The 25,977-nt window shown below is 39.1% G+C and overlaps 2 protein-coding genes across 9 annotated transcripts in view; one reads left to right on the top strand and one right to left on the bottom strand.

Annotated features, from left to right (window-relative positions):
• ATP6AP1L (ATPase H+ transporting accessory protein 1 like) overlaps window positions 1-23,470 on the bottom strand; it is a 60,488-nt gene extending 37,018 nt beyond the window's left edge. The window contains exons 1-4 of one of the 8 annotated variants that reach the window (XR_002341799.1): window positions 23,394-23,443; window positions 21,021-21,064; window positions 19,545-19,585; window positions 6,690-6,819 (exon numbers count right to left, since the gene is read on the bottom strand). Coding sequence is in view for 1 of the 8 variants with exons in the window: in XM_021084512.1 (XP_020940171.1) it covers window positions 6,690-6,784 (95 nt within the window). In the remaining 7 variants the exon portion in view is untranslated. Of the gene's footprint in view, window positions 1-6,689; window positions 6,820-19,544; window positions 19,586-21,020; window positions 21,068-21,528; window positions 21,678-23,393 lie in introns of those variants that run through there. The other 7 variants (XR_002341800.1, XM_021084512.1, XR_002341797.1 and 4 more) reach the window with 7 other exon arrangements.
• RPS23 (ribosomal protein S23) lies at window positions 23,771-25,414 on the top strand. The gene is given in 4 exon segments (NM_213764.1): window positions 23,771-23,781; window positions 24,224-24,383; window positions 25,026-25,146; window positions 25,263-25,414. Coding segments are annotated over 4 exon segments (432 nt in total). The 5' UTR covers window positions 23,771-23,777; the 3' UTR covers window positions 25,410-25,414.

Genomic DNA, 25,977 nt, shown 5'->3' with positions numbered 1-25,977 from the left:
GGCTCAATGGGTTAAAATCCAGCTTTACTGTGAGCTGCAGTGTAGGTTGCAGATGAGCTCAACTCCCACGTTGCTGTGGCTATGGCATAGGCCAGCAGCTGTAGCTCCAATTTGACCGCCAGCCTGGGGACTTACATATGCTGCAGGTGCGGCCCCAAAAAAGCAATAAGTAAATAAGTAAATAAATCTGTTGTAGTGAAGTGCTTCAGAATTATATGGAACCAGTTACAAATTAAATTAAATGCACCATTCTTCTTTTTTTGTCTTTTAGGGCTGCACCCAAAGCATATGGAGGTTCCCAGAGTAGGAGTCAAATCAGAGCTGTAGGTGCCGGCCTACTCCACAGCCACAGCAACACGGGATCCAAGCCGCCTCTGTGACCTACACCACAGCTCACGGCAACACTAGATCCTTAACTCACTGAGTGAGGCCAGGGATAGAACCTGCATCCTTATGGGTGCTAGTCAGATTCGTTTCCACTGAGCCACGACGGGAACTCCTTAAATGCACCATTCTCTTTGTAATAACAATCTCTACTATCTAATAAAAATTTCTGAAGATGATAAACTGTCAACTATAATGTCTACTAGATGCTATTAACAATTTCATGTATGCATGTGGTTATTTTTTCACTTTATCAACTCTACTGAGGTTTAACTTAGGTACAATAAATTACATTAATCCATTAAATGGGTACAGTTTGATGGGTTTGGGTACATGCATACATCCGACACTGCCGTAATAAAGACAGAATATTTACATTCCACAGAAGTTTCCCCATACACTTCTGCTGTGAAGAGATATTTCCTCCCCCTCCGCCACAGACACCTACAGACTTACTTTTTGTCACTTTAGTTTGCATTTTCTCAAATTATAACCATATAACATATATTCTATAGTGCTTGGCTTCTTTCAGTCTTATAATGACTGAAATTCACTCATGTTGTTACATGTATATTTCATTCCTTTTTATTACAGAAAAATATTTCATTGTATGGGTATACCACATTTTGTCTATACACACACACTGATGGGTGTTTATGGTGTTTCTAGTTTGAGGCAACTACAAATAAAGATATAAGAATATTTATATACAGGGTTTTTTGTGGAATATATTTTTGTTTCTCTTGAATAAAAACTCAAAGTAGAATGGCTGAGGCATAAAGTTTAATTTTTAATCAATTTCAGTGTATGAACTCCACATTCTTATAAAATTTGGTATTGTCAGTCTGTTTAATTTTAGCCCTTCTAATGGGTGTGGGTTGCTGTAGTTTCAATTTTCATTTCCCTGATGACTAATGATATTGAGCATCTTTTCTTGTCTCTATTGACCATTCATGTATTTTCTTTTGTGATGCGTGTGTCTAAAACTTTTGCCAATTTTTAAAAGTTGCCCTCTTATTACTGAGATGAAAGAATTCCTTGTATGTTCTGGATACAAGTCCTTTGTCAGACACATGCATTAAAAACCATTTTTTCAGAAAAAAACATATTTTTTTCCATTTTATGTCTTGCTTTTTCATTTTCTTAATGGTGACTTTCAAAATGCAAAAGTTTTAATTTTCAAAAGTCGAGTGTATTTGGTTTCTTCACTGTCCATTTTTTACACACTCCAACCAAGTAAGGGAGAAAATCAGGGAAGAAAGCATAGGCTCTAAAAAAAGTGGATCAAACTCAGAAGTGTGACAGAGAAACCTAAGGATGACTACTGTACATTACACTTAAGAGAGTCAATCCAGATTGGAGCAAGAGGACAAAAGGGCTCTAAAGAAGCAAGACCTAGAAGGAGAGCTCTAGGTAAAAGGAGGCTTTGAGAGACTATGCTACACGTTAAGTTGTTACACAAAGTCTAACATGTATAAGGTGATAAATCACCTCTGCATATCATTTAAATATTGTGGCAGTGTGGTGGATTGTTTATTCCCTAGCAGCAATCCCAGAGATGTGTATATCCCTGCCTTTGGCCACATTCCTTGCAGTACCTCACTGTGAGTGGAGAGTTTTTCCTGCACCATCATCAGGCTGGGTAATATGTTTTGGAATGTGGGCCAATGGAATATGAGTAGAAGTGGTAACATGCTAGTTTCACAGAAACTTGAAGGGGTGTTACATATGTCTACCACCCCTTGCTTTTTTCCCTCTGACACGGCAATGGTATGTCCCTATAAATACTCTTTCAGTCTGGGTTGTGAAATGAGAAGTCACGGGAAACAGCTGGAATAGGTCCACCCTAGCCACGGATAGATACCAGTAGCTGTCAGAGGTAATACGATCCATGACTGAGAAACAAATGTTTGAGATCATAACATTCTGATGAATGTTGTGATCTCAAACATTTGTTTGTTATAAAAGAAAAGCTGACAAAATAGGGGATGTGTTTTTAATAATTTATTATGGGAGTTCCCGTCTTGGTTTAGCAGTAACAAACCTGACTAGCATCCATGAGGACACAAGTTCAATCCCTGGCCTCACTCAGTGGGTTAAGGATCCAGTGTTGCTGTGAGCTGTGGTGTAGATCACAGATATGGCTTGGATCCTGTCGCTGTGGCTGTGCTCTAGGCCAGCAGCTGCAGTTCTGAATGGACCCCTAGCCTGGGAACTTCCATATGCGGTGGTGCGACTGTAAAAAGACAAAAAAAAAAAAAAAATGTATTACGTGTCTTGGTACCATTTGATTTTTTTTAACCAAATATGCATTACTTTGATAAATTTTTCTAATTTATTTTATTAAAAGATGGCTTCCTAGAGTTCCTGTCTTGGCTCAGTGTTTAACGAATCCGACTAGGAACCATGAGGTTGAGGGTTCAACCCCTGGCCTTGCTCAGTGGGTTAATGATCCGGCGTTGCCGTGAGCTGTGGTGTAGGTCACAGACGTGGCTCGGATCCCGCATTGCTGTGGCTCTGGTGTAGGCCGGCGGCTACAGCTCCGATTAGACCCCTAGCCTGGGAACCTCCATATGCCACGGGAGCAGCCCAAGGATATGGCAAAGAGACCAAAAAAAAAAAAAAAAAAAAAAAAAAAAAAGATGGCTTCCTTTAAAAATGTATAAATTAGCATTCTGATTTATACTATGTCTCTTGTGAGTAGGATTAGCACTAATCAGTCCTCTGAACCAAATCACATCTAGGAGCACCATGAAATTTTCTGAGTAGCAAACATGAAGCTCCCATCAAAATAATTATGTAAGCACAATAGAGAAATGCTTTAGACAAAAAGAAAATTCTACCTAAACTCCAAACTCTATTGTGCAAATTAAAAAGTAACTGAATATATGAAAGACACCAGAAATAACTTCTCAAAGAGTTTCAGGCTTTCTAATAATATCACTATACACAAATTGATTTTTACTTTCTTTAATGTGAACTTTATCCAAAAGTCATAATTCATGATAAAGGGTTAAGTATTCAACTTTAAAATGTCTTAATGAACAAAAACATAAAATTATGAGATATATTTTACCTAAATAAAAATACATCAAGTCATTTGAAAATATCTAGTTCAGAGGTCCTGTCCTCGCGCAGCAGAAATGAATCCGACTAGGAACCATGAGGTGGCCAGGTTTGATCCCTGGTCTCACTCAGTGGGTTAAGGATCCAGCGTTGCCATGAGCTGTGGTGTAGGTCGCAGACGCAGCTCGGATCCCGAGTTGTTGCGGTTGTGGCGTAGGTCGGGGGCAACAGCTCCAATTAGACCCCTAGCCTGCGAACTTCCAAATGCTGCGGGTGCAGAACTCAAAGGACAAAAGACCAAAAAAAAATATCTAGTTAGCGGAAAGTTATGGAATAAAACTACATCTAGTTAGCAGAGAGTTATGAATAAGTGAATAAGTGAGTGAGTTATGTCATTATTATGCTTGGCTTGACACTCTGCTAATGAAAATTTTCCATTATGTTCATTAATGAAATGCTGTTGGCAGACAACATAGACTTATTTTCATTTCAAGGAAATCTATGGACATACAATGATGCTGCTATACTCTTTTTTATTTTTATTTATTTATTTATTTTTATTTTTGGTCTTACCCACTACATGCAGAAGTTTCAGAATCAGGGATAAACCTGCGTCACAGCAGTGAACCAAGCCATAGCAGTGACAATGCCAGATCCTTGCCCCACTGAGCCATCAAGGAATGCCTATACTTCTTAAAATAAATTCTAATTTAAACAGGCCTTGCCCATATCCATGAGCGTAAACTAATGAAGTTTTAAGGGAAGCCATAATCACAACCAAAGACAAAATACTGTATATATGCATTTTCACATCACTACAGGAGAACTAAGAAATGCTAATTTTTAATTTATGAAAAAAAGTAGACCTATGGAGTTCCTGCTGTGGTACAATGGGTTAAGGATCTGGCATCACCACAGCTGTGGCATAGGTCACAGCTATGGCTCAGATGTGATCACTGGCCTGGGAACTTCCATATGCTGTGGATACAGCCAAAAAAAAAGAGTAAACACTAAAATATTCAGACTCTTTTCGAGTAAAGGGGATCTCTGCAATGTATGAAAAGTAATCAAGAGTCCTAGGTTTGCCGTGTCTGGGACCATATTTTTGATTTACCAAGTATTCCATCATGAGTCTCCCAACGATGCTTTCATGAAGGTGAAGGTGAAGTAGTTCCTTCACGGCTTCATGGTTCTGCTCAGGATGAAGACCACATCCCACTATGAAACCTCCAAAGGACCTTGGCCTGTCAGCTGTGCTCAATTCATTTCACCTCCTCTCCCTCACAGCTACACTAGCATTTTTTTTTAAATTTTATTGGAATATAGTTGACTTACAAATTTGTGTTAATTTCAGGCACACAGCAAAGTAAATCAGTTATACATATACATATACATATACCCATTCCTTTTCACATTCTTTCCCACATAGATTATTACACAGTACACTAGGTATTTTTTTAGTTCAGTTCCCTGTGTGCTTCAAGTTCGCTTTTTCCCTCATAAGAGTCTTGGCACCTGCTATTCCTGCCATCTGGAATATTTTCCATCCTTCCCTTCCCCCTACCTCCTTGTCATGTCTTTCATATCCTCAGATGACAGCTCAAATATCAGTTCCTCAGGAACACTGTCCCTAACTTCTCAGACTAGCTCAGATCGCCCTAGTACATGTGTTCAGAGTCCACCACACTTTTCTTTCAAAGCACATTTCATAGTTTATTTGTAATAATAGCATTCATTTGATTAATGACCACCTCCATTCTAGACTTAAAGCTCCATGAGCGCAGGGACTATATCTGTTTTGCTCACCATCATATACCCAGCATCTAGCACAGTGTCTATTTAAAACTACTAAGTTTTAAAAAACATATGTGTTACATGCATAAATGAACAATTAATGACCAAATTCTGACAAAGAGGTGGGAAATGGGAGATCATAGGGGATGCTGTGTGAGAGGAAAACGATTTTTTTTGTTTGATCATAAACACAATATTCATGTAAAGGAAAAGTGATGACCTGTACTTTCTCTAAGCTTAGGAAACATGCACCAGGCTTAAAATACAGTCATCCTTCTAGAGACGTAAGAATTCTGAATTGCCCATGAGTTGAAATATATTTTAAATTTCAGACCTATAATTTGAAGAACATTCATAAAACAGCAACTCTTGTTGCCTTCATAATGAATTGATATGCCATATTATTAGATTCAAATCATCATTGATTTCTGTGATTTTTAAGGTCTCTTCTGAAGCTAAAATTAGTCAAACCCACTAATCTTGCTTGAAAAACAGAACTGGGATTTTTACAGTTCTTGGTGTACATTTTACTAGTTTAATACACAAATCAGTCATTTCTGTATAAACCAGGTGAGGAAACAGTACTAAGCTTTAACCGCTTAAAGAGTATAAGTCACTTGTTACTTGCAAGTCAATCTGAAGGAAAGCACTAACTGATTTGGAAACAGTTGGGAAAAACAAATAAATAACTGAACTTAGGGTTTTTATCAGATGGTGACTTAAGAATTCCTTATCACAAGTTTTGGCAGATCATCCTGTTTGCCACCATCTTTTGTGCTCAAACTAAATCCCCTGATGGGTTTGCTATAATAGCACTTAACGAGTAAATGAGAGATAAGACCTAAGTTAATTGCTATTCAGATTTTGAATGTTCTTCCTCATAGAGAAATCTCTGTATGTTCCTTTACGTGGTACTGGAAAGAAACCAAAATGACAAAGGAAATAGAAATTGAAATTTTGCTTGGTAGTTTTAAATAATATACACTCCACATAATTACTGTCTCCTACCAATTAAAATGATTTAAAACCTTTCCTTTGGGGGAAAGGTTATATGTTTCTGAGGTTTTAAATTTTTTCCTTACTCTCTTCTCATACAATAACGGAGGGAAAAACTGAAGTTAACACTTGTAAACGTGAAAGAAACATGAACACTGATTTGGGTCATTTTCTCATAGAGATATACTTTGATACATAATACAAATATTTCTTGGATATTTTGAACAAATAAATAATTCTTCCCACTCATAATAAAGATTATATCTTTATCTCTTATTTATGAACTCCAGTTCAATGACTTTAGTAGCTACTGAATAATCTAATCTAGTATATCTGTTTTGAATTGTTAACAAATGTAGCTGTGCAACATATAAAGAAATGACAAAATCACCTAATTTCACACTTGCACTGAAGTTGACAGATGCATTAAAAGATGTGCAATTACTCACCTTACATTCTTCCTGGCAAGTATCTGGTCCAAAGTTAGTGAAAATCCCATACATAAAAAAATAAGTGAAAAAATAAACAAGATTTTTCTTCCCATCAAGAAATGAATTGGTTTCTTCAAACCAGGCACATCTGTTAATTCATAAATGCAAAGAGAGCAGAGGCAGCACTTTTTATGCCTTGTGACTGACAATCTATTCAACCAATAAAAAGACAGCTTTTCCAGAATGTATTATGCAGGAGGAGGGGGGAAGTTGTAGGGAGGGGCCTGATACTGCTTAATTTAGAGCACAGAGTAAAACCAAGGGGTCTATTTAGGTTTTTAGATTATTTACCTCAATGAAAAATTATTAGGGCACAGATTTTTAGAGAAATTCTCCCAATTAAGCTCTGTTTAGAAATTGGCAGGGGATCAAGATGGCAGAAGAGTAAGATGTGGTGCTCACCTTCTCCCACAAACAAATCAAAAAAACCCTTCTACGTGTAGAACAATTTGCACAGAACATCTCTTGAACACTGGCAGAAGACCTCAGACCTTCAAAAAGGGCAAGAAACCCTCCACATAACTGGGTAGAAAACAAGGAGGAGAAAAAGAGAGAGAGGAGAAAAAAAGGAATCAGGATGGGACCAGCACTCCCGAGAGGGAGCTGTAAAAGAGGAAAGGAATCTGCACCCTAGGAGGCCACTTAACTGAAATCAGCCAGGATGGAAGGGGAACATTAAAGCCTCAGAGAAAACCTGCAGCCAGCAGCCAATCAGAGGAGGGCAAGGTAGAGAGAGAGTTGAATAGACCACAGGTACCACTGCCCAGGAAACCACAGCCTGAGACACTTGCGAGGGAGCTGGGGGCTGAAACTGGGGCTACAGAGATCAGTTCTGGAAAGAGGACTAGGGCTGGCTGTGTGCAAACTGCCTGAGGGGGCTAGGCAGTGGTGCACCACAGCCAAGAGAGCACAGGAGAAGGCCTGGGACCACCACAGGAACATCTTTCTCTCTGCTTGCGCAGGCTTTTGGGTGGCGGGGCACTCTTGCACAAGCTACAGGGATGGGCCACAGCCATCTCAGACTCCTGAGGTGGGCATGGCTTGCCACCACTAAAGCGCCCATGAATAAGTTCTGCATATGGCCCCAGTCACCTCAAGGTCGCTGCCAGGGAGGGCCTTACAACTGATCACCACCACTTGTCCTCAACCCACAGCAATGCACACACCTTGCTGCCATTACTGCTGCCAAAGGCTCTGGGTGTCCCCCCATACACACCTCCCTGAGGGTCATTGCCCATGGCCCTGCAACCTGTCACCCCTACCTCCCATGGGTCCTCACCACTGCAAAGGCCCTACCCATTTCTCCCACTTCCCCAGAGTCATGTGCAGACTGTACACCTGCACACCCCCTATCAAGGGAATGATGGCCTGCATACACTGAGGAAAAGAGACAGCAAGCATCCAAACCAAAAGCAGCCCTCCCATCAATTAAAAAATAATAATAAATACAAAATAAAAAAGGAAAGCAATGTAAGAGATCTATGGAATAATATAAAGCATGCCAATCTATGCATAACAGAGATTCCAGGATCAGAAGAAAAGGAAAAGAGGATTGAAAATATACCTGAAGAAATTATGGCTGAAAATGTTCCACATTAAAGAAGGGAACAGATATCCAGATACAGGAAGCACAGAGAGCCCCAAACAAGCTGAACCCAAAGAGACCTATACCAAGACATATTATAATAAAAATGGCAAAAGTTAAAGATATGGCGAGGGTTCTAAAGACAGCAAGAGAAAAACAAAGAGTTAATTATAAGGGAAACTTCATAAGGTTATCAGCTGATTTCACTACAGAAATGCTATATTCAAAGTTCTAAAAGGGAGAAATCTGGAACCTAGAATACTCTACCCAGCAAGATTATCATTCATAATAGAAGAAATAAAGAATTTCTCAGAATTTGGCATCATTTTGGTACTCTCTTAAGAATCTCATAATGTGGAGTTCCCAACTGTAGTTCAGTGGGTTAAGAACCTGACATAGTGTCCATGAGGATGTGGGTTTGATCTTCAGCCTCACTTAGTGGGTTAAGGATCCAGCATTGCTGCGAGCTGCAACACAGGTCACAGATGCGGCTCACATCCTGCATTGCTGTGGCTGTGGCATAGCCAGCAGGTGCAGCTCCAATTGGACCCCTAGCCTGGGAACTTCCATATGCTACAGGTACAGCCCTAAAAAATGAAAAAAAAAAAAAAAAGGAAGAAGAATCTCATAATGCTTTTTGGGAATACCTTCATGACATTGGTCTTGGCAATGATTTTATGGATATGCTACCAAAGCACAGACAATAAAGGCAAAAACAGACACAGGACTATATCAAACTAAAAAGCTTCTATACATCAAAAGAAATAATCAACAGAGTGAAAAGGCAACCTATTGAATGAGAGAAAATACTGGCAAAACATACACCTGTTACAGGATTAATTTTTCAAAATATAAAGGGAACTCCTACAACTTGATAGCAAAAAACAACTCAATTTTAAAATGGGCTAATGACTTAAATAGTAATTTCTCCAAAGAAGACACACAAATGGCCAACATGTATATGAAAATGTACTAACCATCAGAAAAATAAAAATCAAAACCACAAAAAGATCTCACCTCACACCTGTCAGGATGGCTACTATAAGACAAGTGTTGGCAAGGATGTGGAGAAACTGGAACCCCTGAACACTGCTGATGGGAACACAAAACGGTGCGGTTGCTGTGGAAAATAATATGCAGATTCCTCAAAAAGTTAAAGATAGAACTATCATATGATCCAGCAATTGCAGTATGGATAATTATCCAAAGAATCAAAATCAGGATCTCAAAGAGGTATCAGCACCCCATGTTCACTGCAGCAGTATCCACTACAGCCAAGATGTAGAAACAACCTTACAGTGTGCTGATGACTAAATGGATAAAGAATACATGCATATACATACAATGAAATATTATTCAGCCTTAAAGAAAAGAGGAAATTCTGTAATATGGGATGACATGGATGAAACCATGAGGACATTATGCTAAGTGAAATAAGCCAGTCACAAATACTACTGATTCCATTTATATGGGGTATCTAACATAGCCAAATTCATAATATCAAAGAGTGGAATGGTGGTTTCCAGAGGATGGGGGAGGAGGAAATGGGAGTTGAAAATCAACTGGCATAAAGTTTCATTTAAGCAAAATTAATAAACTTTAGAAATCTGCTGTAAAAGATTTTATCTATAATTAACAATACTGTAGTGTACACTTCAAAATTTGTTAAGAGAATGGATCTCATGTTAAATTTTCTACCACAACAAAAAGAACTTTAGGGAGTTCCCATCATGGCTCAGTGGTTAACTAGTCTGACTAGCATCCATGAGGACGCAGGTTTGATCCCTGGCCTTGCTCAATGGGTTAAGGAACCAGTGTTGCTGTGAGCTGTGGTGTAGATCACAGACAGGACTTGGATCCTGTGTTGCTGTGGCTGTGGTAAGCCAGCAGCTGTAGCTCTGATTAGACTCCTAAGCCTGAGAATTTCCATATGCCGCGGGTGTAGCCCTAAAGAGCAAAAAATAAAAATAAAACAAAAATAAAAAGAATTTTAAATAAATAAATAACCTGAAATGAAAGCCTTTTCTTACTTCAATGCCCAGATAACTAAAGAATATCTATTGTTTCCCATCTTTGCCTGACTCCACTCCCACCCCCCACCTAAAAAGCTTATAACAAACAACGAAATTCCTAAGAGTTTTATGTAAAAAATATACAATTAAAATACCACAATAAATCCTCCAAAATGCAACTGTCAGCATTTTTGACACTTAAGAACCTTGATCTCTTTAATGGTAAAGCACTTGTGGTTGAAAGGGGCTATTTCTAAGCAGCATATCAGAGATAACAGATTATAGGAAAGCTGGGGACTTGACCCTGACGAGACACTCCCTTCCTCAATGTCCACTTTGCACATATACCGTCTTCTAACATGCCACGAAGGAGCTCCAAAGAAAATCAAGAGATTAAATAAAGCACAATGACTGGGAGAAATGGGAGCAAAGAAAAATAAGGAAGAAAGCTGCTAATAAAAATTATAAAATAGAAAAGGCTTATCCATGTGCTATATTTTTCCTATTTCTCAACATATATTTCTTTTTTCCCTCTGTTCTTTCATTTCACCCAGCTTGCATTCTTCACCTCTCCTTTTACCTTTCTGTCCTTTTTCTGATTCCAAGGAATTTCAAGTAGCGAGACAGGTTTGGACAGGAGGACTTTGGTCTGAAGCAATATTGCCAAATAGAATTCAGGACACTCAGTTAAATCTGAACTTTAGATAAACAACAAATAGTTTTATTAGTAAGTATGCCCCATGCAATAATTGGGACATACTATCCTAATCAATTCTTTGTTGTTTATTTGAAAACTAAATTCCACTGGACACCCTGTATTTTTATTTGCTAAATCTGGCAAGCCTAGTCTTAGGCACTCTCTCTCTGCTACTCAGATTTTAACAGGCATACAAATCACATGAGATTTTCTTAAGATGCAAATTCTGATTCAGCAGGTCTAAGGTAGGACATGGGCTTGTTTCTAATGAACTTCCAGATGCTGATGCTGCTTGCCTGAGGACTGCCCTGTGAGTAGCAAGGATCTAAAACAGCACTGTTCATAAATTAGGAGATTGAGATTAAAATACACACCTTATACAAAATAGATAACCAACAAGGACCTACTGTATAGCATAGGGAACTATACTCAGTATCTTATAATAATCTATAATGGAAGAGAGTGTAAAAAAAGAATACACTTATATGTATGTGTGTGTTTGTGTATACCTAAATCATTTACTGTACCTCTGAAGCTAACATAACATTGTAAATCAACCATATTTCAATAAAATATTTTAAAACCATAAAAAGAGTATTGTTTAATAGGAATAAGAGCTACATATGTAATTTAAAACTGTCTAGTAGCCACTTTGAAAGAATTAAAAATAAACAGGTTGAAATTAGTTTTAATAATATATTTCATTTAACCTAATACATCAATAATACCATTGCAAGCATAAGTAATTTAAAAATTATTAAGGAGATATTTTACCTACTTTTCTGCCCTAAACCTGAAATCTGGAGTATAAATACACTTATACACATCTCAACTCAAACTAACCAAAACTTCAAGTGCTCTATACCCACATGTGGCCAGTGGCTACCTTACTGGACAGTATAAATAGAGACCATCTCCTCCAGCTGCCAGAGCAATACGTTATAGTCTCCCATGGCAGCAGAAGGAGAATCTGATCACATTGCTCCTCAAATTCCTGGTCAGGAGGAGGTGAGAGCCCAGGCCCATGATGCTGCTGTACTGTGATAATAATGGTTCGTGAACACTCGGAAACCACAGTCTTGGTCCCTTAGCACTTATCATGTACACAATCTTTCTTGGAAATATGCTTCAGCTATATTTTCAGCTACACACATGTACACAAAATGTTTTATTTAAATCAAGTATCATTTTAATATGTAAGATGTGATGATCCTAAAATTCTAATATAGCATTCTTCCGTCAAAATTTTCTCTCACTTGGTTAAGAATATTTAAGGCAGAATAATTAATAGCTACGAGGTTTCACACATGTGTTTTAGAATAGAAGTCACACTTAAGATGTGATTTTCTGAGAACAGCTGATCTTGTGACTTTGGAGGAGAAAAGCAGACAAAAAAATGTTAATATGATAGCTTGCAGACTGCAAAGCACAAGGGTATCACCTCCCTGGCATTGTACCTGCCTGCTCAGATGGCTGAGATCTCTGCCCCAAACTGTGAAGGTGTGAGATTTCACCCAGCTAGTAAACTAACAAGTTAGCCTGCTATGGCTTCATGGATGCTAGCGGAAGACAGGACTCATGGATGCTGGCAGAAGCAGTATGAGCATCATTCTATTTGTATCAGTCCCCCTTGCCTATAGAGCAACATGGAGGGGTCCAGATGGATGCTTGTACACAGGGTTTCACTTCAGGAGGGAAACCCTCAGTTTCAAGGCTATAAACAAACCTGCCCCTTTGCTAGAGAGGAAGAAACTATCCTTTCATAGCTGTTCACTATACATATATCCTAAAGATATTCCAGAACAAAGAGGAATTAGTGACTTAGTCACAAGATAAACAGAAAATGCAGAGATACATGGAAAATATCGCCCCAGAAGTCTCCATGACAGAAGAGAAAGCTGTACATCCATGCTGCCTTCTTTTCAACTGAAAATACTTGGACTTGCTTCATTTTCTGATTTACTATATACTACTAAATGAAATGTTACCTGAAAATGTGAATATCAAAAACCATCTCCCATAGTCATATATTACCATATGGAACTGAGTTCTCACAGGCAAAAATAGGTCTATCTTAATTTTAACATTTACCTGAAGGAGGAGCATATAGCATTAGTCAGACCACAGTTTCTATTCATCCAAATGCTCTCAGACTGAAAACTACATTAGTCATATGTTCAAACCAGTGACAATGGTCTTTGCACATTGATTCAAAACCCAACTCTATACACCTCCTACAAAGCCTGAACGACCTGGTCCCACTGATCTCTCTCCTCACTTACGGCCACCCCTTCTTACCACCACACCCCAGCACCCTGGCTCGCACTCAGCTGCTCCACACCCTCCACATGACAAGCTTTTTTGCACCTCAGTGACTCTGCACAGATTGTTCTCTCTCTCTGCGGGGATCACCTCATGCCCCTCTAGCTCTCCCTGCCTTCTGTTCACTCCCATCATAATATATATCAATATTTGTACTGAGACATTGATTTTCTTGTTATTTATGGTGTGTTTCCTCACCAGAGGGCCTGTTCCATGAGGGAAGGGACCGTGTCTAATTAACTGATGTACACCTAGAGCCCAAGTTCAAGTTGGTTCCAAATAAAATACATAGCATTAATGAATAAACCTATCAAAAACATCACATAGGCGTTCCTGTTGTGGCTCAGTGGTAATGAATCCAACTAGCATCCATGAGGACGAAGGTTCAATCCTTGGCCTTGCTCAATGGGTTAAGGATCTGGCATTGCCTTGAGCTGTAGTGTAGGTTGCAGATGTGGCTCAGATCCCGCACTGCTGTGCTGTGGTGTAAGCCGGCAGCTACAGCTCTGATTCAACCCCTAGCCTGGGAACTTCCACATGCTACAGGTGCAGGCCTAAAAAAAAAAAAAAAAAAAAAGTCACATAACTAACTCCCATGTCATGCCACATGGTTGCAATTCCCAGGGCCTGAATACTTAGGCAACCATAGTTAGAAAATCAACTAACTCAAATATTCCATCAAATTCAGTAGCTTGAATATGCACACAGAAAAACCCAAATTACATCAGTTCATTAATAAAATACCATAGTACTTATGTACTTCTTGCTTTTGCCAGGGTATGACTCTGTGATGGTTGATGTGTTATCAACCTGACTGGACTATGAAGTGCTCAGAGTTATATCTCTCAAGATGTTCCCGAATGAGATGAAACATTTTAATCAGTGGATTGAGCAAAGCAGATTGCCCTTTCCAATGTGAGTGGTCCTCATCCAAACCACCAGAGGTCCAATTAGAAACAAGGTGGAACTAGGGAGATTTCACTTTCTCTACCTGTCTTATAGCAAGGACATCAGTCTTTACCTGCCTTCCAACTCAGACAACAATTGGAACTATAACATCAGCCCTCTAGGGTCTCCAGCTTGCTTACTGCTTCTCAGTCTCTGTAACTGCATGAACCAACTCCTATAATAAATCATATATTCAGGAGTTCCCACTGTGGCACAGTGGGTGAAGGATCTGGGATAATCTCTGTTATAGCTCCAGCTGCCGCTGAGGCATGGGTTCAATCCCTGGCCTGGCACAAGGGTAATGAATCTGGTGTCGGCACACAGCTGTGGTGTAGGTCACAGCTGCAGCTCGGATTCAATCTCTGACCCAGGAACTTCCATACGCTGTGGTTGTGGCCAAAAAATAAATAAATCATATCTTCATATTCATATGTGTATTTATCTCCTATTTGTTTTCTCTAGAGAATCCAGACTACTAAAGACTCTTTATCAAGTTCAGAGACTAATTGCTGCCATGATTTCAACCAATTTTCATCAAATTAATTTTTGAGTTGATTAAAATCAGGTTAGCAAATTAAATACTCATAAGTGCCTTTGATTTAAATGTTAATGTTTCTTACTTTAGATTCCCCTTTGGCTTTGTGGAACAATGATAATGTATCAAATTAGTGGCATATTTTTACATTCTTACAGCAGGGCTGCTTTCATAAATCTGTCCATTAGATAAACACTGACTGTCATGTGCTAGATGTCAAAATACAAAGTAAAAAAGATCAAGTCTTCACCTCCAAGAAGATCCCAGTTGAGTCACATGATTGGTGAGGTAATAAAAACCTTTGGGATGTTTAACCTAGTAAACCAGTGACCTTTGAAGGCCCCAACTCCACTCCATGCAATGGCTGATTAGACGAGGGGTAGAGAGAGGCGGGTATATAACAGATGAGGAGGTAAGAGATGAGTTATAACTATCTCCTTTGAAGAGTTGAAGCAGCCTTCCTAGGAAAAGGCCTCCAACTACTCTCAAAAATGCACAATTCTCACCTCAACAGAGAGAGGAATCAGAGTTTTAATTCACTAAAATAAAACTCACATTGAGAATATGTGCTATTTGCCATTGCCCTATACCTAAGGCCACCATTTAGAATAAGAGCAAAGTGGATTCTTTAGACAAAAATTAATGCTTCAAAGACAGCATTGTGTACAAGCACTTGGTAAAAATCCAAGGTGTTGTTTGCTAAAAAATTAACACAAACTTGGAAATTTTAACTGAAAACTTATCTAAGTAATTTCAAAATTCACTGGTACACAGTATGAAAAATTGCCTTATATATGAACTGATTACAGATTCATTGATTTGGGTTATCTTCATAAACAGTAATGACTGCTAGAACCAAGAAGACCAAAAAGTAATATTTTAGATCAATGGAAAAATTACTTTGTGTAGCTATAAAAACCCAGAACCCCTCACTTCTTCTTTTCTCCCTCTCTTCCTCTGTTTCTGCACTCCTGCTTTTTCTCTCTTGCTCTCTTTTTTTTTCACTTTATGGGGAAAAAAAAATCTTGTATTATCTTATTTAAAGTCCTTTAGGCAATAAAATCTTAACAATATAAAATGCTCAAAATTTTGTATATTTACTTTTATAAGAGTTTTATATTTATATATTATAATATTATTGCATTTAAATAATCTGAAATAGTCCTGGTGAATCTTCATTTTACTGTGGAATACAGAGGCTGAAAGAATGACCCCAGCCATTCCCTATCACAAAGATCAACTGGTCCACACTGAACTCAAAGAGCACAAATCTGGCCCATCTACCATATTCTTAAACATCTCCAGGGAATGAGATTCTAAAACTTCATGTTCCATTGAGTGAATAAAATCATCTCTTTTCCTAGTGTGAAAAATTATCTTTCATATCCTATAATTCAAAGGTCCCTGCTGAAATAGAGTCTGTTTTCTTTTGTTTGGTTCTCAGTCAAGTTAGAGAACACCTGGAGAATAAATTTTAGTATGCACATTAAAATGATAACTCCCTTCCAGAAACTTCACAAAGACTACTGCTGTCAATTCCCCCCTAGATCCTACATAGAGGTTTAATTAAATAACAAGATTTTAAGACCAGGCTTGAAGGTTGGTAAGATTATATGGCAATATACATATTTCTTTAGTTCCACAGAAACTATGGAAAAATAGAAAAGATATGAAAAGAAATAACTACACTGAAAAGTAGCTAGAATGAGATGATAAGAAATCTCCTTCATTTTAGATAAGTTGGATAAATAATCACCTTTATTTAATCATGTAAAATGGAGCACTCAACATTCATCAACAGCAGTTATACAGGACATGCAAGCATTGGTCTTAGTTTCATTGCTTCTTTTTCCCGACATAAAGGTGCTATTTAACTTGTCACATTTCCATAGCAACTAACACCTTAATTTTTATAGCTAAAACACCATGAATCATTTCTAACCACTCTAAATGCTCCAATATCAATTGCCAACATTGTCAAAAACCTTGGCCATTCTTCCCCAAAAGCTAACTTCTCTCTCATAGAGTACAAAGCATCAGCATCACCCTTGACCTAGTCTCCTCATCACCTGACCTAATTTTTGAAGATGACTCTTTCTTCTTAAAAGTTAGGGGGCTCTGAGACAAGTCAAATAATAACACTCTTCTGCCCCACCTGAGTGCTAAACTAACTGAGAAATAAAAAAGGGGGTAAGACAGGTAGAGGCCCAAATACCACCTTTAACACTACTATGAGAAGCTAGGACAAAGTTAGGGCAGGAGCAAAGGGAGTGTGACCAAACCCCTTCCTACAGAAGACCAGGCAGCCTATCACAGCAGCACACTGGGCTCTCAACAGGGAAGGGAGCCCTGCCCCACAAGAAACTGGAGGAGCCATGTGCTCTGTGGGTAGACTGGGTTCCAAAAAGGAAAAAAGGAAGAGCTGAACATGCTCAGGCTACTCTTCTTAAATTTACCATAGATGTCACCTCTCTTCACCTGGCATGGAAGGAGGAAACTGGAAGAGAAATAAGGAGTTACAATAATTTAACTCCTTCTACTTGGAAGGAAATAATGGGGAAGAAGGAAATTTATTCTCCTTTCTGCCCCAACTCTCCCAACATTTCAATAACTACCAAATAGGATCTTTTGTGACACAGTGTCTATCGGTTTTCATGTACCTCTAGTAACCCATGGATATGGTTGCAATTTATAGTAATAATACTTTAATCTTCACAACTATACTCCTTAGTTTTCCTAGTGTTTTGCTGGCCAAAAAAACATTTACCATCAATTTTGCAACTTATTTACTTAACATCCATCAAAATTTTTTCTAAATGTAAAAATCAAAATTCTGTCTTATAATTAACCTGGAAAGCAACAAACATGTTCTGGTTAAGAAAGTTTACTTCTTTAAGTTTAAATTTACCCTCTGTAAAATGGGTCTAATAATAGCACCTACCACATACGAGTTGTTTTGAGGATTAAAAGAAATTATAGCACGTGAAGGCCCGAGCCAGCCACTTAAACAGCACGCGGTACCTGTTAGAGATGGTCGTGGTGGTGGTGGTGACGATGATGTCAGTGGTTTCGCCCTCTCCAACATGATCCAGCTCCAAATTATATCCTGAATCTTATGACATCTCTCTGCCTCCAACGCTACCACCTGCAATCTCTGAACTATACATACTATTGCAAGAGCCCCCCCTCCTTAGATAACAGGAGTCCTCGCTTGTCCCTCTGTGGTCTTCTATAGCAAGCACAGTGATATTTTTTAAATGTAGATCGGATCTTGTCACTCCTTCGCTTGAAGCCTGCAATGCTTCCCGTCATACAGAGAATGAAACCCAAACTCCTTATCCTGGCCTACAGGTTGGACATGAACTGGTCCTGCCCACCCCTCGAACGTCACCTTCCTCAATTCTCCCGCTGGCTTACTACCCTTTAACCATGGCAAATTTCTTTTCCTCTAATTCCTCAAGTTGATTCTTGTATGGGGACCCTTTGAGAAAATTTAGGGCTCAAAGTGAAAGGAAATTCTGTCTCCTTTTAGGATCCAAATTAATAAGTTCTTTAGCAGGAAGTAAAAACTTCGAAGCTCCAAAAACAAAAATTAAATCCTTTAAAAAATGTTTCATAGCTACAGTAATCAAAATCCTTGACTCATAATACATTCTGACTGTTCCTGTTTGATTGGTTTGTTTTTAATAATAATATAACAATTAAACTCACTACCCGAAGTAAACCACAACCCCACTCTTTCCACAGAATGTACTATCACACTGAATACAGGACACAGAAGATCTGAATAGCACTATCAGTCACCCCGGACCAATTAACATTTATACTACATTATTCCTAACTTTAGCAAAACATACCTTCTTTTCAAGTGTACATAGAGAATTCACCAAGACTGACTGTATTCTTTGCCACAGAACAAATCTCAACACATTTTGAAAACAATAAAATCAAAAAAGGATCTTCTTCGACCATAATGGAATTAAACTAGAAATTAATAACATAGATATCTGTAAAATAAATACCATAATTCTAAATAATCCATACACCAGAAAGGAAAACAAAAGGGAAATTAGCAAATGTTTTGAAGTGAATGAAAACTAAAATATACCATGGCATGGCTCATGGCATGTACTTAGACGGAAGTCATACCACTAAATACATTAAAAAAGAACAAGGATCTCAGATCAATGATTTAATAAGCTACCATTCAAATACAAAACAAGCAGAAGAAAGTAAATAATAAGAGACCAGAAATCAACAATAATGAAAACAGAAAAACAAGAGGAAATCAGTGAAATCAGCTGAGCTGGTCCTCTGAACAAATCAGTAACACTTCCAAACTTCTAGCTGACCAAGGGAAAAAAAGAGAAGACACAACTTGACAATATCAGGAATGGAAGATGAGACATCACTATAAATCTATGATATTAAAAAGATTATAAAGGAATCTTACAAACAATTTCATGCCCATAAATCTGACAACTTAGACGAAATGAACAAATTCCTTAAAAGGCATACAGTACCAGAGCTCACTCAAAAATAAATAATCTTTATCGTCCTATATTTACTAAAGAAATTGAACTCATTGTTAAAAACCTTTCAGCAAATATATATAGATATGTTCATGCATGACAGAATGTCATAACAGCTTTAAAAAGCATATTTGAAAAATTAGATGAAATAGACAAACTTTAAAAAAAAAAAAATGACTTACCAGATCTGCCTCAAAAAGAAATCACAGTTCTCTGAATGGTTCTGTAAGAAATTAAAGAGATTTACTCTGTGATTAATAATCTTCCCACAAAGAAAACACCAGGTCCACGTAGTTCTACAGGAAGTTTCACTAAACTTTCAAAGAACAAATGACCCCAACTTTATATGAACACTTTCCTGTGAATATCAACTCACTTTATAAACTGTTTTTGCTTTCTTTCAGTTTGTTGTTGTTGTTGAACAGAGATTCTAAATATGGACAAATTTATTATTCTTTTCTTCTTGTTCAGAGATATTTTCCTTTCTTAAGTTCAAGGAGATTGTCACCTTTGTTTTCTATTAAGAATGTCATTGTTGACATTCAGGCCCTCAATCCCTCTAGAGTTGGTTTTTTAGCCTAAGATGGTGATGGAATTAAATCTGAGTAATCACTTTTTGTAGCCTCCATCTGTTTGACCTTTCCTTTACACATTGATCTGACATCTAATTCTGTCATTTAATAATAGTCTGTATTCATTGTACATGAGTCTCTTGCTGAGCTATTCTATTCATTAGTCAGTTTATCTACTTCTGTACCAATGCTGCACTGTTACTTAGCCTCAGAGAAATTGCTCAGAATAGGTGAGGCCAGGCCTTCAGAGGTGTTTGCCTATCCCTGACTCTACTCCTCCAGCTTCAATCTCATAGTTTATTGTAATGCTTTCCTTGTAATCAGTGTCAACTCCCTTGCTCTTCCTCCATCACTTTCATCTAAACTCCCCCTGCCACCAGGACTCTCTATCTTAGTCACTACTACACGGAATGAATCTGAGGAATACACAAAATCATGCTAATTGATGTAATTTTATAACTACAGTTTCAAATGGAATCTCAGAACTGTTGGACAATCCCACATCCTCTTGCTAATCTAAATTAGAAGGCAAAATTCATGCTGAGACCTAATCTCGAATGTGATGGCACTGGTTGGTGGGAGTCTTTGGGAGAAGAGTAGGTTATGACGGTGGAGCCCTCATGTATGGGATTAGTACTCTTATAAAGAGACCTCAACATGCAATTAAATCTCAGTAAACCTGGAAAAACAAACAAACAAAAAACCCAAAAACCAAATATAAATAAAGGTAACCACAGAGCTGCCCTGGCCCTTCTGCCTTTTGAGGTTAGCAAAAGACTTTACAAATCAGGAAATGGGCTCTTACCAGACACCAAATCTGCCTGCACCTTGATCTTGGAACTATGAAAAATCAACTTCAGTTGCTTATAAGCCACTGGTCTTCAGTATTTTGTTACAGCAGCCTGAATGGACTAAGACACTATCCCTCAGTAAAATAAAGGTAATAAAAATATTTACCTATTAATAGTAAAAGAATTAAATGAGTTAATAACTGTAAGTCAACTAAAAAAGAATGTGGTATTAAAGTAATAGTGAAGTATACTGTTTAACACAAGCATTGTTTTCCTACATAATTTCACATCTTACCTTCTCAAACTTCTTTCCCCTATGCTTTCTCTTCATTGATGACCCTGCTTATTTTGAGATAAGAGTAGTCAAAGAGAAGTTCCACGTAATCAACACATGTTCCAATTTACCTGCAGTTGTACCCCTATACTCCGCCTTCTCTATAACTATAGATAAACTGTTATTATTTCTAAGGTCAAGTCCTCCACTTGGGCACCCCTCTAGTCTATTCAAGGATTGCTCGTGCAATTACCTATCTTCTCTGCTGGAATAATTCCATCAGCATACGAAAGTCATAAAATTTGCCATCTTAAACAAACCCAACCTGACCCCACATTCCTCTCCAGATACATTCCCTTTTCTCTGCACATTATAGAAAAATTTTTTGCAAAAATGGTCTATAATTACTGTTTACACTTCTTTCACTTCCACATTTTCTTGACTCCAATCAATCAGGCTTAGATCTTCTTGACAAAGTCACCGATAACCTGCACATTGCCAAATCCAAACGACAATTCTCAGTCCTCACCTTATCCTTCTTTCACACTTGCTCAGTTCCACCTTTGTCACTTGGCTTTGATTATACAGCAGCATTAGCCACTCCTTCTTCTTCCTTTTTTTTTTTTAACTTATTTTTTATTTTTTTTCATTTTTGGCTGCCCCGAGGAACGTGGAGATCCTGGGCCAGAGATCAGCTGCGGCCATGCCAGATCCTTAACCCACTGTGCCAGGCCAGGGATCAAACACAAGTCTCAGGTCTCCCAAGACGCTGCTGATCCTGTTGTGCCACAGTGGGCCAATTCTTTTTGATCTGTTTTACTTCAATTGCTTCTCTTTCATTTCACTAAGTTTCCACGTGCCCAGGGCTCAGGCCTCCAACCTTTCTCTGTGCTACCCACAATCATCCCCTGAATGACCTTATTCAGAGCCAGGGCTTTCAATGCGGTCTATTCACAGATGACTCTACTGAACGCCACACCCATGTATCAACTGCCCACCTCACATAGCTACCTGGATGTCTCACAAGCATCTCAAACTTAACACACTTAACAGCACCCTTGATAGCCCCTTCTAAATTCTGCTCCTTTCCCAGTATTTCCCGCTCAATAAATAACACAAGTTATCCAATCTGAGCAGGATGAAGATCATAATTAACTTCTCTTTCACATCCTACGTTTCTGAGTAAATCCTGTTGGCTCTACCATCAAACTACATCCAATTCAACATTTCTTACCACCTTGGACTGAGTCCAAGCCATCATCACCTCTCAAGTGAACTATCAAAACACCCTCCCAACTGGACTCAAAGATTCATCTCTTCGTTTTTTCCTCCTCACAAAAGCCAGAGTGAGCCTAGAAAAATATAAATCCTATCTTGTTACTCCCCAGCTGAAAACTTTCCAAAGTTTTCAAACTTTTCAAAATCACAGGATGAGTAAACAAAGTCATGGTCTACATGGTTTACCATGGTCTACAGGCTCCATGTCTCTAGGCACCCCTCAGACCTCATCTAATGCCACACTACTCCTCATGCAGCTCCTCCACCCCTATCCTTCAGTTCAGCCCATGCTACTTATGAGAACACCTCTTCTTGGAAGGCTTTACCCATATGCTTGTCTGAATGGCTCCCTCTCTTTAGGATCTCAGCTCAAATATAAACTCTCCAGAGACACCTTCTTTTTAAAAAAAAATATTTGTATTTTTTCCATTATAGCTGGATTACAATGTTCGGTCAATTTTCTACTCTACAGCAAAGTGACCCAGTCACACATATATACATTCTTTTTCTCACATTATCCGCCATCATGTTCCATCATTAAGTGACTAAATACAGATCTCAGCGCTCTACAGCAAAATACTTCCTAACGCCACCCTATCCAGAGTAGCCACCCCCCACTCCAAGTCACTAACACCAAACCAACTGTGTTTTCTCAGGAGCTTGTCATACTTAAAATTATCTTTTGACGTTTAAATACTTTTATTTTCTACTTTCTCGTACCTAAAATATAGATTTTTATAAAAACAGAAACCTTCACTCTCGAAAATTGTATCCCCTGTTGCAGCCCTAGTGCCTAGAACAGAGCCCAGAACAGGGAAGACATTTTTAAAAAGTAATTATGAAATGAACTAACATCCCAGAAAACTTATCTATTTAATTTTCCAGGAGAAACTGGGGTTTAAAGAATTAAATGAATCACCCAAGGTCGCACAGTCAAAGTAGCAGCTTTGGAATTTAAGGCGCGATCTCGCATTAAAGCGTGGGTCTATATACAGTACGGCATGTTGCTTTACTAAAGTTTTTTTCAATGTACTGTGTTTCTTGTCAGTAGCAGTTAAGGCTCCGAAGTCTAATTTTACACAACATAAACACAATGCCCCACTCCACCACACGTACACACAGGAGCAAGATTTCTTCTTCCGACTTCAGCTCCACTGAACCTGCAGCGGGGGGGTTTGCCCAGAGCGCCTGCGCTGTGGGAAGGGCTTGGGCAAAGGCTTCTGGGATTGGTAGTCCTCGTCCCTTCTGCCCGCCGCATTCTCGTTAAAAAGAAATAAACCACGGTGAAAATTGGATACATCTGAATTGCACACAAATTAAATAAGACGCAGATTCTGGAAAGTGGTGCAGGCTTGTAGATTTCTACCGAGAGGCGGCTACCGGACCAGGCTCTGCGCAGACAGCCGCAGGGTCCTCGGATGGGCGGGGCTTGATCGCGGGGGTTTGTGGTTCCTTCCTGTCTTACTTCTCTCTTTTGCTCAGGCCCGTGGCGCCGGCAGGATGGGTGAGCTGTCGGGGGCTGTGCTGAGGGCGGCCGCACGTGGAACTTAGGGTTTCGGGAGGACAAGTGGGCAGATAGGAGCAGAGGGGTGAGGGAGAGCCACGGGGACGACCGATGATGAGAGCCGGGGTAGCGCGACTGCCGCTGGCACATGGCCCGGCGGGAACGGGCCCATGCGGCGCGGAGGCCGCGGAGCCAGAATCGCTGAGGGACGCAGGGGGCCCGCCGCCGCTTCCCCTGAGAATTGCCGAGGGTTCTCATTCTTTGGGGAAAGCAGAGCCGTTGGAGCGCTTGTGTCCCTGGTCCAAGGGGGACCTTGAGGCTCGGGCCATGAGCGTGATGTCAGAGTCTATCGGTCTGTAGTCAAGGTGAGACTAGGATCTGAAAAGATGTAAAATGTGATTAGGTGTATATTGTGCAGAACTAAGGTGATTTCGATTTTTAGGCAAGTGTCGCGGTCTTCGTACTGCCAGGAAGCTCCGTAGCCACCGACGGGACCAGAAGTGGCACGATAAACAGTACAAGAAAGCCCATTTGGGCACAGCCCTGAAGGCCAACCCTTTCGGAGGCGCTTCTCATGCCAAGGGAATTGTGCTTGAAAAAGTGTAAGTACATTGTTGCGTCCTTCAGGATTTGAGTAGGGTAACTCGAGAAAAATGCCCTTAAGGTTGGCTGTAAACCCTTGGTCTTTATGTAGCCGCAGTTGTTGGAAAGTTAAATAACCTCCAGAGGTTTCCAAACTTTAACATTGTTTCGAAGGAATTGTGGCATTGGAGTGGAAAAAGTAACAGTAATGAAATAATGGACATTAAAAGAGCGTATATGTGTGGAAACTGTTCTAAGAAAGTCGCACCCATCAACTATTTCATCTTTGCAGTCAATCACGTCTTTGCTCTTGAGAAAACAAATGTAGAGTATGCTGCATCTATTTACCAGTACTCAATTGTTTTTTGATTTTATAAAATGGCAATTGTAATTTTGTGGGTGTCTCAAGTTTAGTGGCAGTGAGGATCTGAATCCAGGCTTTATAGCTCTAGTTCTTCCTTCATATTTTACAGCTATAAAGAGGCCAGAAGTTTCTCCCATTGGTCTCATTAAACTAAGACTGAGAAAAGCTTGGTGGAAATTTAGCAATTTAGAATTAGGTCAAAAAGGTAGGAATATTGTGGGTTTTTTTTTTTTAATGAATTAAAATATGTGCCTTTTCAGAAAGTCAGCTCACTCCATTAATGCTGTTTATGTTTCAGAGGGGTTGAAGCCAAACAGCCAAATTCTGCCATCAGGAAGTGTGTCAGGGTTCAGCTAATCAAGAATGGGAAAAAAATTACAGCCTTTGTACCCAATGATGGTTGTTTGAACTTCATTGAGGTGAGTGTTGTCTGTTAGCTTCTATTCCTGGGGTGGTTCCCCCCAGTTGCTTATAGGAGTGGGTGTGTTTGGTGATTGCCACTTTTACCTGAAGTAAACTGTTGATTTTATTTCAGGAAAATGATGAAGTTCTGGTTGCTGGATTTGGTCGCAAAGGTCATGCTGTTGGTGACATTCCTGGAGTCCGCTTTAAGGTTGTCAAAGTAGCCAATGTCTCTCTTTTGGCCTTATACAAAGGCAAGAAGGAGAGACCAAGATCATAAGTTTTGATGGTAAAAGCAGGATAGTAATAAATTTTCATATGCCAAAAATCCTTTCTGTGTTTTATTTTCCTTACCGTAAGTGTGTTGTGTATATATTACCCGTTTTAAGAAATTGGGAAGGTGTTCCTGTTGTGGCTTAGTGGTAACGAACCCAACTAGTATCCATGAGGACGTGGGTTCCATCCCTGGCCTCGCTCAATGGGTGAAGGATCTGGCATTGGGTGAGCTGTGTGGTAGGTCGAAGACATGGCTCGGATCCTGTGTTCCTGTGGCTGTGGCTGGCGGCTACAGCTCTAGTTCAACCCCTAGCCCGGGAGCCTCATATGTTGTGGATATGGCCTTTAAAAAGACCCCAAAAAATGGGGAAACAATTAAGAATTTTTTAGAATAAGTAGTATTCATAATTTTTTTCCTTCTACTTGGAATAAGCAAAATATGAGCTAAACATACAATAAATAACTACAATAAATAACTAAAGTAATCCTTTATAGAGGGTCTAAAAAAATCACTGAGCTTCTAGTGGGAATATGGAATCCCTGAGTGATAAAACAAAGTTGGAGTTCTGTGT

This window comes from Sus scrofa, chromosome 2 (assembly GCF_000003025.6).
Source record: "Sus scrofa isolate TJ Tabasco breed Duroc chromosome 2, Sscrofa11.1, whole genome shotgun sequence".
NCBI lineage: Eukaryota > Metazoa > Chordata > Mammalia > Artiodactyla > Suidae > Sus > Sus scrofa.
The sequence above is the reverse complement of the archived record's forward strand: the minus strand, read 5'-3'. Positions and strand labels throughout refer to the sequence as shown.